General features: G+C 38.0%; 1 protein-coding gene across 4 annotated transcripts in view; it reads right to left on the bottom strand.

Annotated features, from left to right (window-relative positions):
* Positions 1–13,080, bottom strand: part of LOC107671530 (multidrug resistance-associated protein 5-like) — a 44,326-nt gene extending 31,246 nt beyond the window's left edge. For 2 of the 4 annotated variants that reach the window (XM_016464612.1, XM_016464482.1), the window contains exons 1-2: positions 12,640–12,732; positions 10,608–10,802 (exon numbers count right to left, since the gene is read on the bottom strand). In XM_016464612.1, coding sequence (XP_016320098.1) covers positions 10,608–10,727 — 120 coding nt within the window. In that variant the 5' untranslated portion in view covers positions 10,728–10,802; positions 12,640–12,732. Of the gene's footprint in view, positions 1–10,607; positions 10,803–10,892; positions 10,918–12,639; positions 12,733–13,022 lie in introns of those variants that run through there. The other 2 variants (XM_016464541.1, XM_016464692.1) reach the window with 2 other exon arrangements.
* Positions 13,081–13,552: the final 472 nt, after the last annotated feature.

The raw sequence follows: 13,552 nt of genomic DNA, 5'->3' as shown, positions 1-13,552 counted from the left end.
CCAATAAATAAATTTGCTTAAAAATCAGTATCAGTATCAGAATCCAATTTGCTAGTTAAAAAAAAAAAAAAGAAAGAAAAGACAATTTGAATTCTGAATCAGCTATGATCGGCGCATCACTAATTAAAATACTAAGTAAAAGGCCTCAAATTTGAAGTACAATCTGGGATGTCTTTTTCTATCAATTCTTCAATAGGTAGATCTTGTCTTTCATAAAGGCCGAGGTCAGGGATCTTGGGCCTAAAAAGGTTGGTGACCACTGATCTATATCTCAGTGAGCTTTTCTGAGGTTTTACGCATGTGCAGTAAGGTGAAAACTAGGGCTGTCAAATGGCTGAAAAAACAAATTCTAATTTTGTACTTAAATATTATCAAAATTAGAATTATATTCGAATTTAAAATGCATAATTTCATTTAGGGTGAAGAAAAGCCTGAGGCCACAAGAGGGCGCATCAAGCAAAATATTACTAATGCACGTTTATTCAAAGTAGTGGTCGACCGATATATCACCAAGGCCGATATATCGGTCGATATTTGGCATTTTTCAGATATCGGCAACGGCCGATAAGTTTTTCTGCTTGGCCCAAAGCAGATATGCTAATCTGCCAATTCAATACTATCCCAATACTTGTGTGCCGATTCAATATATATTGCGATAATTGAGTATTGCAATTATATAACTATTGCGATTCGATATAACAATTTATCATGATTTTTGCTTGCTTATAAAAAAACTTGACAATGGAAAATACTTGATCATACCCTTAAAGAAACTGTATATGATGAGTCATATTAACAAAAACAATGCATCACATCTTTCTGAACTTTTATTTCAGGAGCATACACATACACAGTGTATATTTTAAAGTACCTTGAACCATGAAACTTTCAAGTACCAAAACCCTGAACTTGCACATGAATATAATAGTCAAATGTTCAACAAAATGAGTAGTAAAATACTTTCTGAAATCAAAAAGTGCTGTTACTTTGCATACCGTTTAGTCATGTTTAGTCATGTTTTCCCGGCAGTGTGTAAAATCCAAAGTGTTTCCACACTTGGCATTCAAAACGTGAAGGTGCAGAAAGAATTCCCGAAGAGGTTTGATCCTCTGCCTCCGCCACAGTTTTGCTTTCTCGTGCCAGTGTTCTGACTTGAAACGTATACGACGTCATCTAATACAGTAGCGCTGCACATGCAGACCTATCATTGTATGACATCAAAGCACCACGAGAGCTACAGGGATATCACGATGTGCGCATTCGCGATAGTCACATTGCAGGATGTGCGATGTTTAGTGTACTGATCGTTATTCCGTATGGACCAGGTACCAGGGTTCGAAACTCAGGTGATTCTTGGAGTAATTGCAAAGTTTAACCATCATACAATGAAGGTTCATCATTTGCATGTGTTGTCCTGTCGGTTTAAACATTCAAGCGATTTTAAACCATTAGAGCGCGAGAAGGCGCGAAATAAAGCTCAATTATGAACACACGCGCTGTTTTCTTTGCTCACACACAGACACCACGTCTAGACACCGGACGCAACAGCTGTCGTGTCACGCCACGCCATAACAGCTAAAGTCTGTCTACACTGGACGCGACAAAGTGAGCTTTGCAAATCATTTGAACTTTGTGTCAATTCATCATAAATAGAACGAGGCATCAGTTTACTGACGGGGATTTGTCATGTCGCGCCGCGCTGCATCCAGTGACTGCTGATCAATTAAAATACTTCAATAACGTACACACATAAATACGGTTAAAATGCTAAGCACTATAACGACATGACATTCACAAAGGAGTCTGGAGTGAAATGATCTGCGCAGACATAAACGTATCTAGGTAGATTTTGAGGCGCATTACCTTTACCAAAATGAAAGTAATTCACTGCGTCCTCAGTGGCTCAGATGTTGGGAGAAAATGAAGACTCTTATGTTCAGTCTTACATCCAAACAGAACACCTGGATTGCTTATGAGACATTGTTGACGTTACAGCTGCTCGAGCGTTGAGAAAATGGAGGGCAGCTTACAACCGTGGAGGGCGGAAACTATAGCAATGCAGGGCTGTCAATCAACCCCCGTGGCCCGGCCCTATGCAATGTGATGTCACATTGTATAGAGAATCAAAACAGCTTGCCTAGTAAGTAGGGGTGTGCGATATTGACAAAAAATTATATTTCGATATTTTATGGGATTTTATCGATAACGATAATTAGAAGATATTTTGCTGAGTGTGTTATTGTGCTGGTATCTTAAGGACTGCTGAAGACAGCTGACTCCTAATGTTTTTAATATTCTTCATATTCTGTGTGGTGGTCAGTTCATACTGATAGAAATTAATCTTTTCCAATAAGTTTAAACTGATTTTTGCATTTTATGGGCATTTTTACCTTTATAAAGCCATTTTTTCTAAAAGTGTCCATTATCTTTTGAGTCAAATTCTTACATTTAATCAGGGAATTAGAATAATAAGACATTTGGGCTGTTACCAAGCAAATTAAATCAACACAGAAGCTGCATCTGAAGTGGCATTTAGATGTATTTACACACATGTATTTTGTTTAATGCAAGACATGAATGCATTTAACCTGCAATTACAAATGCATAAATAATGTTTTGATATATTAAACATAAAACGTTAAATACTGATATTTGAAATGATTTAAAACATGAAAAAAAAAAGGGAAAAGAAAAAGCCGAAATTTTTCAAATTAAAACAGCGCTGAGATAATGGAGGACAGCGTACAACCGCTGAGGGCGGAAACTATAGCAATGCAGGGCTGTCAATCAACCCCCGTGGCCCGGCCCTATGCAATGTGATGTCACATTGTATAGAGAATCAAAACAGCTTGCCTAGTAAGTAGGGGTGTGCGATATTGACAAAAAATTATATTTCGATATTTTATGGGATTTTATCGATAACGATAATTAGAAGATATTTTGCTGAGTGTGTTATTGTGCTGGTAAATCAGGGCGCCCACTACGGAGACGGCACCAGAGGTGAGGGGGCACAGTGGCCGAGGTGGCCGGGCCGGGCCCCCTCAGCCCCCCCCCCGTGGCGCCGACGCTGACTTCACGTAATGTATGCGTGCGCTCTGTAAGGATGTTTTGAATGGTTTTTGCAAGATACTCGATAATGTCAAATCGCACATCGTTAAAACAACAATTACGATATTATCGCAGACGATATATATCGCACACCCCTACTAGTAAGACTGATTTGGTTTAAAGGGGATTAAAAAATGAGGAGTGGGTGGATTTTTATCATTGTAGGGTGGTTGTGTTCACCCACTGCCAACACACATTTATGTCCAAACACCATGTAAAAGTGGGTTTTGCATAATAGGTGCCCTTTAATCCTACCCAATACCTAAACTTAACTACCTTACTAACTATTAATACTCAGCAAATTAGGAGTTTACTGAGGCAAAATTCGTAGTTAATAGTTAGTTAATAGTAAGAATTGGTCCCCAAACTAACGTGTGACCAATGTACTTACATTTTACATTTAGTCATTTAGCAGACCCTTTTATCCAAAGCGACTTACAAATGATAATACAAATAATATAATAATTAAATATAATATAATATAATATATATAATATAATAATACAAATGTACTTTACCCCACGTGCAGCTACACACTGCGACATGTGCCAAAGACCCCTCTAACAAAGAAAGTATTTTATAACAGGCCAGACAACAATAAAGTTTGTGCTGCCCGCAGCCAGCTGAGACAACAGCTGATTATATGGGCCATTGCCCTGGCGTATTCTGCTGACATCCAGGCTAAGTGCTGCGAGCAGTCTGAGTGTGTGTCTGCGTATATGTGTGTCTGTAAGCAAAGGCAGACTCCAACATGTTTTAAAACCCAGGGAGGCAGAAAAGCCAGCCGGATTAGCTCACTAAAGGGAACAGCATGTACTTTATAGCCTCTCAGTTAAAAGGCAGGGTGGGCATCTTCAAACACCGCTAGTGATACTAATCAAACAAACTCCACTCCACTCAAGTCAACTGCTCATCTACTATCTCTTATCATAAAAAATAAAAAAATAAACTGAGCAATTCCAAAAGGGCACCTCTCTGCACCATTGGTGATCGGGTTTTTAATGTGGTAACATTTACAATAAGCATCCATTTGTTAACATTAGTTAATTTACATAAACAACACTCTACGCACACCTTGGCAATAGAATTGCCATTGGCTAGTCATTTTTTCTTGTCGCCAGACTAATATTGCAATGTCACTTCTGTGTTTTCTGTTGGATTCAAGGACCAGAAAGAACTCTGTGTGTGTGTGTGTGTGTACACACACACACACACGTTCTTTCTGGTCCTTGAATCTCATTGGCTGAGAGCCTTTTCCAGTGGTGCGTTATTCTAGTGATAACAGAACTCCAAACGTTTCACCATTTGTGTCACTTCGCTTGCAGTATTTCTCACAGCGAGTGTCATGGCAGATGCCCAAATCCACAACCATTTTATAAATACTATTGTTGTTGTGTCACGGACTGTAGTTTTAAAAGTTTTTTTAGGTGAGAATGTACTTGTTTGGACTTCAAATATGCGGTTTGTTAATAAAGATAATGTCTATTTGAAAATTTGCTTCAACATTTTCAGAGATGTGACCCTTCAGGACATCAGCGGTCGTTCAGCGCTCATGAAACCGCCAAGAGCAGCCTCACCTCAGCCACATCTTCTGGAATTTGCCGCTGGCTCTGATGTCTCTACAGTGATTAAACATGAGAAATTATTCATTTTGGGTAAATCTAATCGGCAGTCTTTGGCTTTGTACTTTTGACTGAATTGCCTAGCAACTTTTATGATGGCTGTTGTTGTTGTTTATTAAATATGATTATTCAATAAATAATATTTTATATAAATAATAGTAGTATTTAATAATAGTATTTAGACAAAACAGTGTGTGTGTGTTCGTGATGGTGATTACTTTCATTGTTCCGCCATCAATGGCGACAAGAGACTGAAAGGGTTGTAAAAAAGGAAGTTATTTTTACTTTCAACTAGGGCTGTGACGGTCGCCGTGACAACCGCATCACGGTTGTCTACTGCCACCGGCGGTAGTGCACGTGACGTCATGCACTCTATAACAAGCATAATACGAAGTTTTGTATACAAGTGTAATAACAGTAATAACAGTAGCGGAACAGTGAACCGTGTCTACACAGGATGAGACACCGCCGCGTCGCAACAGGTTGAGTCTGTCTAGTGTCTACACAGGACATTTGAACTCTGTGTCAGTACCTCATAAATAGAACGAGGCAGTTTACTGTCGGGGATTTGTCATGTCATGTCGCAGCCAGTGTAGCATCACTGATTATAATGAGTTTTATAGTATTTTGTCGCGCCGCACAGCTCACGTCCTGTAGACAGGGTGCATTTAACTTTCTTGTTTAACTGTATTATTTCTTTGATATTTATTTTAGTGTTTTGCAGGCTGTGTATTCACTGACTGAAGTGCTAAAATAAACACGAGCTGACGAGTTAAATGGGGTGTGTTAGATGAGTGAGACAGTGCTGGGCTGCTCCAGGACAGTTTTGAAAACCATTTCAGAGACATGTTCTTAAATGTGACTCATATAAAATATATTACATGCATGCACAGTTTTAAGGCAGCTTTAATCGCCTTTTTGGTAACTTCATGACTTAACTGACCACGGCATTGCATGCACGTGGTTTATTTCGCACTTTGATATGAAAGGATACAGGCTACAGCGCGCCGGCGCCTTTGTGCGTGCAACTGAAGAGCACGAGCTTCGAGCACAGTACCGTTTCCGCGCTCGCTTGACTCGCACCTGGCTCTCCCGTTAATAAATGCACTTCTTGTCAAGAGATAAAGTGACAGAAGCAGCAGTTGTGAGTGGGGTGGCCAACCCCAATATATATCTATATATATATCTCAACACCGCGCCACCGGCGGTAGCTGGTCCATTACCACCGTGGTGGTAAAAATCTGCCACCGTCACAGCCCTACTTTCAACAACACCTAAGACGGAGCCAACAAATGCATTGAGCAGCACTGTCATCGGAAATCACCCTCAACAGATGAAAGGATAGTAGAGCTGCAACAACTAATCGATAAAATCTTAAACTATATTCACTATATACAGTGCTTAACAAATTTATTAAAACAAATGTATGTAAGGTTTTTAACAAATTATGTAAGGTTTGTGCCACTGCTGCTCTAAACTAACAGTATTGTTGATTACCAAAATCATTTTTTAGCTTTCTGTATTGGTTAGTCATCCAATTTGTGTAAGCTCTTTAGTAATAGTAGGCTATTTCTAATACTATAATATAATTATTGCTGTTATCTATGAAAAAAAAAGGCAGAAAAAAAATAGTCAAGCGCTTTATAGTGGTTTTTTTTTCAGATACCATTTACAGTCAAAAAGTACATAAAGGCATAGGAGGCCATTTTTGTTATGATGTTAATTAGGGATGTGCCCGAATCCGAATACGGTATTCGGAAAGGCAATGACGTGTACTACGGCACCCCTAAAGGGAATAAATACGAGATATACGAGAAATATATATTTCAATGCTTTCTCTCACAATTATATCGTTGGGTAATTATCCTGTATATAAATTGCGGGCATCAGGGAGCCGTTATTAATATGCAGGACATTGAAATCACTTATGAATGCGCGTTTGCTTTTTACTTTCACTTTCGAGATTCGCGATTACACGTAGCCTACTCTACTACGGAGCGGCACTACTTACCACATATTAACACAATAACATTTTTAGATTTAAACAATTTTTGACAGATTTCTAAAATCTCTTTATTATAACAGGTGGTAGGTATAATAATTTGTTGTTTTCATAGCATTCAGTTGGCACATTTATTTGATGGACATTGCGTGGGCAGAATGTGGGATAGTGTTTTTTGTCTATAAAATAAAAAAAGAAAAGAAAATTGGGATTGTGTGTGTGAGCAATACCACACACACATACGTGAATAATTCCAACATCAGAAAGCATAACAACAACACTTTTAACATCAGTCAATCCAGCATTTTTTATGATAGAACTTTAGTAATTAAAAGTAAAGCATGGTAGTCATGTGTGAATAAAAATGTAGGACTCCATATTTTAATGGATTCTGTCCACAGAATCAGATTCATTTATACATTTGCATGTATCTGTGATGAATTAAGTACGCCCGTAAGATGGGAAAATTATGTGTTGTGTTTTAATTTTTCTGCATTCTTTGTTTTAAGATTAAATACAAATGTATTATCAAAAACAGCGGTAATCAAATGAATGCATAAAACTTCAACAACTTAATTTTTTTTTTTTTTTATGAAATTGAACAATTTAAAGGAACAGTTCACCCAGAAATGTTGAAAAATTTTTTTTTTGAAAAAGTGAAAGAATAATTGTGTCATCATTTACTCACCAACATGTCATTCCAAACCTGTATAAGTTTCTTGATTATGCTGAACACAAAAGAAGATATTTTGAAGAGTTTCTGGTCCCCATTGACTTCCATAGGGAAAGAAATACTAGAAGTCAATGGAGACCATCAACTGTTTGTTTACCAGCATTCTTCAAAATATTATTTTATGTTCAACATAAGAAAGAAACTCATACAGGTTTGGAACGACATGAGGGTGAGTAAATTATGACAAAAATTTCATTTTTGGGTGAACTTTTCACTTAACAGTTCTTTTTGGTTTTGCCTGCACAACAGAGGTTTACTTTTTAAATTCAAACACGGACAAAAAATTTAACATTGTGTGATATTTCTTAAAATTATGTTTCAATAACTTGTATTAATATTACTTTCTTTGTATTATTATTACATTCTACTGTACAACAGTAATATATTTCTATCAACTTTTCTTCAAAATTGGCAAAATTCTGTGGCATTCCACATTAAACACTAAATTAGATTTTCATGACTGGATTCCGCAGTCATAGCACCCTATATCTTTTTAGACAGAAAAGATCTGAGGACATTTCAAACGCCCAGAAATACACAAAGCTAATTTTCTTCTGTCAGCCAGCTGCCCCACGAATCAGCACAGCTTTAGCAACTCTGTCACAAGCTCTCATGGGAAACAGGCTGGAAAAAAAAAGCCTTATCTGGGACTGATCAGAATGCAGGAAACAGAACGATCTAGAAACCAAAGACACACTGAGAACGACAGCTCAGGTTCCAGAAAACAGAAACTCGAGAAATGAACAGAGAATAAACTGTGTAACAGCACTTTTGTGTACGTTACTTACACAACAGTGAAATGCATCACATTATTTACGTAACACTCATGTTAAAGCGCCTCGAGGTAAGTCAGCCTTGCGCTACAAAAAAAAAAAAGAGAGAAACTGTGAAGAATCTGACATGTCTGGCTGGATTAGATGAATGAGAGAAGCCTGTCGTGAAGCGATTTGCAATGCTCCTCAGCACGTGCAGGACGTCCCCCTCCCTTCCCGTCCTCACCACTCTCCATGTCCCTCTAACGCGCTCACGTTGCACAAACATACAGCTTGCCTGAGCGCTGAGGGGGGCATCGGCCTATCAGAAGGCAAGGCTGCTGGACGGATCACCGGAACCCAGGATCGCAATTGGCTGTCGTGCCAAATAAGGCGGGACTAGATTATGTAAACAGATCCAGCTTCTAAATACAAGCTGAGCAGCCAATCACAAGCACTGCCTGCAAACACGGCATCACTAGTGATGAACTGAGTGGCTGAGAGATACAGAGAGAGAGAGAGAGAAAGGTAGTGTGATGGAAAAAGACAAAGAAAATTGTGGGCAGCACAGGACCCTCTCTTAACATGCCGACAAAATGCTGACGGCAGGAGTGCGACGGACAATACAAATGACACGACTACCTTTATGAACACAAACAACAGCTGCAGCATTTTAATGTTAATGAACTAGTTCACCCAGAAATTAAAATCCTGTCATCATTTACTCACCTTCATGTTGTTCCAAACCTGTATGACCTGTATGCTTATCTCAAGAGTTTTTTTTTTGCCTATACAATGAAAGTCAGTGTAGTCCACTGTTGTTTTGGACCTCTCTGACTTCCATTGTATGGATGAAAACGGCTTAATCTTCTTTGGTGTTGCACATCAGACAAAAATAGTCATACAGGTTTGGATTGATTAAATGATGGCTGAATTTTCATTTTCCATCGAGCACACGAACTGCACACACTTTGGGAAAACATCACCCAATGGGGCATGCGGTATATTTTGGGGCGTACTCAAAATGGCTTTAGTGTATATATATATATATATAGAGAGAGAGAGAGAGAGAGAGAGAGGAAAATATATTGGGATGGGAATTGTAAGGATTTAACTATTTGGATTTATAGCTAACAATCTCAGTTCTTTAATGATCGCATTAATGATAGCTACGAGAATACTTTTTGTGCACAAAGAAAACAATAATAACATTTAGCAGTTTTTCTCCCCGAGTTACCGTCTTCCGCCATTTTGGAGAGTACCCAGAACATAATCAGCGTAATGAGTGTTGTTTACGTTCAGCATGCTCTCGCTTTCCCTGAACGTAATCAGCGTTGTTTACGTTAGTAGACAGTGCGCGCATGCTGAACATAAACAACGCTGATTGCGTTAATTACATTCTGAGGTACTCTCCAAAATGGCGGAAGACGGTAACTCGGGGAGAAGAACTCTGAATAAATTATGTTATTACTGTTTACTTTGCGCACAAAAAGTATTCTCGTAGCTTCGTAAAATTACGGTTGAACCCCTGACGTCACATGGACTATTTTACCGATGTCCTTGCTACGTTTCTGTGCGTTGATCGTGGTAATATCATTGCTGTCTACAGAGGGTCAGAGAGCTCTCAGATTTCATCAAAAATATCTTAATTTGTGTTCCGAAGATGAACGAAGGTCTTACAGGTTTGGAACAACATGAGTAATTAATGACAGAATTTTCATTTTTGGGAGAACTATCCCTTTAATACCTCTCAATAAGGCAAAGAGCAGTACATGTAATAATGTCAAAGTATTGTAGTACAGAGTTTTGTCCACGTCCACAAAAAAATAATGCGGAGGTTCATGAAGCAATAATAAAAACGTCATGAAAACCATTCAGTTGCAGCATTTTTGTAAATAGAATGATTTATAAAAAAAGGCCCATTCACACCAATAATGATAACTATAACAATAACTATATTAGCGTCCACACCAATGTATGATAAAGCTCTGTTTATTATAAGCACGGTGCAGTTTTGTTGTCTGCTGCTTTAAATGCCAATCAGAAATGGATTCTGATTGGCTCTCAATGTTTTTCTTGTTCATCATCTGGAAAAAAAACGTTCTGAAAGGGATTTCAATGATATTGTTCTTCTTCAGCTGTGGTGTGAACTTGCCTATTCTCACAGAATTAGAACGATTATTACAACTTTATCTTTACCATCCTTGGCTTGAACGGGCCATAAGAAATGATTCCCATTTATAAGAGTTTAAGAGTTGAGAGTTGAGTATTTGTATGGTGTTTTGTAGTATGAGTGGATGCTCAACAAGAAGTAGAACTCAAACATTTGATGTCTAATCACAAATCTGAAAACACTAAGAAATGACATGCCACGATAATGATGGACTAACCTGCAATTTAGACAGCTCGTAATGGTCCTCTTCAGGTCCGGGGAGGGTCTCTCTGGACGGTACGGCCCTGTACGCAGAACCAGATGCCAGACAGTCCTTTCCCAAATCATGTCCTTTCATCTTCTTTTACCAACATAGGAGCGCCTTTGTTGCTTCTTCTCTGAGCTTGAGCTTGTCAAAGTCTTCAAATCTGAACTGATGAGAGAAGAGACGGGTTAACATGAATGTAAATGTTACTCTTATTTAGTTGAGCACATTATATGCGCAAATCCCATTTAAGCCTACCTTTGAAGTCTGACAAGATGGTATTGTTGTAGACAAATAATGGACATATGGACTGCATGGACAAACATTTTAACAATTTTTAGTAGGCACTTTCAGTTGTCTCAAAACCTAGTGAGCTGCCTACCTAAATAGCATTTATGGCCATCATTTGGCCAGACTACGTACATTCTTGATGAATTTTTAAAAAATCAAATGAAAAGGACCATAAAAATATAATATTTTCATGACAACTAACCAAATTTTCACCCCAAATTATCATGACTGTAATGCATCCAAACATTTTGCAATTCCCATTAGCCATTTTTACAGTGTTGAGGTAAATAAATACATTAAAATAATATAATTTATTTAATTTACGTAAGCATTGATGAACGGCAATACAACAAATACTATACTTATGTATAAATACTTACAATACATATTTATTGTTCTAAATTTTCTCCTAAAATTATCATTCTTAGCCATTTTTACTGCACTAGAGAAAATACATATATTATAGTAAGACTTATAGTATTTATTTACATATTTATACTTACTTTTAGTCATGAGAATGAGGTTTTATTGCATTACGGTAATGAAAGTGAGGGGAAAATGTGCTCAGCTGTATGTAATAATGCAAAACATCTCAGTGGTCTTTCATTTACTTACTTCAGTAACTGTAGGCAAAATACAGTTTATTATTTCTTTCGTTTCTGCGGTATGCCCGAACATGTTCTTTTCATGGTTCATGTGATTCACGCGCCTGCATTGACCAAAACATGTTGCTACTAATAATGTACTATTGATGTTGACTATGCTCACTAGCTTTTGACACACGGCCAGTATTCTGGCATTACCGGACAGATATGATGCTGTCGTAAATGAACATGCACATTAATATATTGATCTGTATAGCGAGAGTGCGGCATTTATCTGGCGAATACACGATTACACTTTGACTGATAGCTACAATCTCGGAAGACACAATAAAAACACAAATGATATCTACATTAGATGACATTGGATAGCACTGGTTAAAGCTTTAAGTCTTTCTCGTGTTTATTAGAGTGTGATAGGCCCCACATCTCCTCTAACCAGAAGAGAACAACCAGTTCCCAAAAAGAAGATTGAAAACAACAAACCACACGGGCTTCATTCAGGGACATCTACAGGCTTTTTTAGATTAAACAAACCACGGGGAGATATATAATTAACATTACCCAAACTGATCTGTGTTTTATTATGGCAAAGAGCACATCTTATATAATCACATTCTTATTGTAATAATGCCATTGATGCTTCTTTTTTTGGGGGGGGGATAATAATTTCCCACTTAATTCTGTGGCACATATGTATCCAGATCTGGACTATAATTAAGCATCACGCATCAAAAATAATACGAGCTGCACAAATGCGTTTCAATCCCGTCTAAACAAGAGCATATCATCAGACTTGTAACGTTACGGAGACAATAGATGTCACCTAGCGTTACATCAGGATATAACACACCGAGAAACACGATGTCCTTCGCAGTAACGTTAGCGCTTATTCACATGAAAGATGCGTTTTGGTTGTTTGCTTAATCTTCTTAAAAGTCAATGTAATAATTTACCATGACATGTCAAATGATGCTAAAATCAGAAACCGTTTAAAACATTTTTAAATGATGGTGTCAGAATTACAAATGTGTAGCATGCAAATTATACTGCAATAAATCTTATTTTACATATGAAACAAAAGATTAAAAAACGTCCACTGCAGCAGATACCTGTTCGTCTGGTTGGTCTGCGGATCTTCTACAGCGGATGGAGCAAAACAACTTCGTTTTAAACCAGCTATTTGAAGGACTCAGATGGACGCCGTTATGGGAAATGTAGTGTAACGAGCGTTTGCTACAAGTTCACATCGTTTAAAGTGCCGATTTGGTGGAACTACGTTTCCCACAATTCACTTCCCCGTGAACGCGTCAGAGCTCTGTTAGTGGGCGGGAAGTTTATTATCCATATAATTATACATTAGCTGCAAGTTATTTCTACAAAACGTTACATTATAAATGAACTCAAATCAATGTAGATTCATTACGTAAAGCGAATGTGCGTCTTATTTTACATATGAAACAAAAGATTAAAAAACGTCCACTGCAGCAGATACCTGTTCGTCTCGTTGGTCTGCGGATCTTCTACAGCGGATGGAGCAAAACAACTTCGTTTTAAACCAGCTATTTGAAGGACTCAGATGGACGCCGTTATGGGAAATGTAGTGTAACGAGCGTTTGCTACAAGTTCACATCGTTTAAAGTGCCGATTTGGTGGAACTACGTTTCCCACAATTCACTTCCCCGTGAACGCGTCAGAGCTCTGTTAGTGGGCGGGGCTTATCGCGCAACTGAAGGCGACGCGCAGCCTCTGCAGTCAAACACTAGTATTGCAGTGTGGTAATAAGCGCGAGGCTCTGGAGTGGAATTTTACAATCCCACAAAGTACAGCGCGATGATGATTCTGCAAAATATGCGGATATTATTCCTCTCGTTTCACTGTTTCATCGGAAACGACACCTGACCCGTTCAGAGCGCAATTATGTAGAAACACAAAAATATATCCATGCATTTCCTCTCTACATGCAGCCATAAATTATTTAAAATATCAATATATATTAAATAAGTTTATTATCCATATAATTAT

Source organism: Sinocyclocheilus anshuiensis, unplaced genomic scaffold, assembly GCF_001515605.1.
Source record: "Sinocyclocheilus anshuiensis isolate Anshui unplaced genomic scaffold, SAMN03320099.WGS_v1.1 scaffold297, whole genome shotgun sequence".
NCBI classification, from domain to species: domain Eukaryota; kingdom Metazoa; phylum Chordata; class Actinopteri; order Cypriniformes; family Cyprinidae; genus Sinocyclocheilus; species Sinocyclocheilus anshuiensis.
The sequence above is the reverse complement of the archived record's forward strand: the minus strand, read 5'-3'. Positions and strand labels throughout refer to the sequence as shown.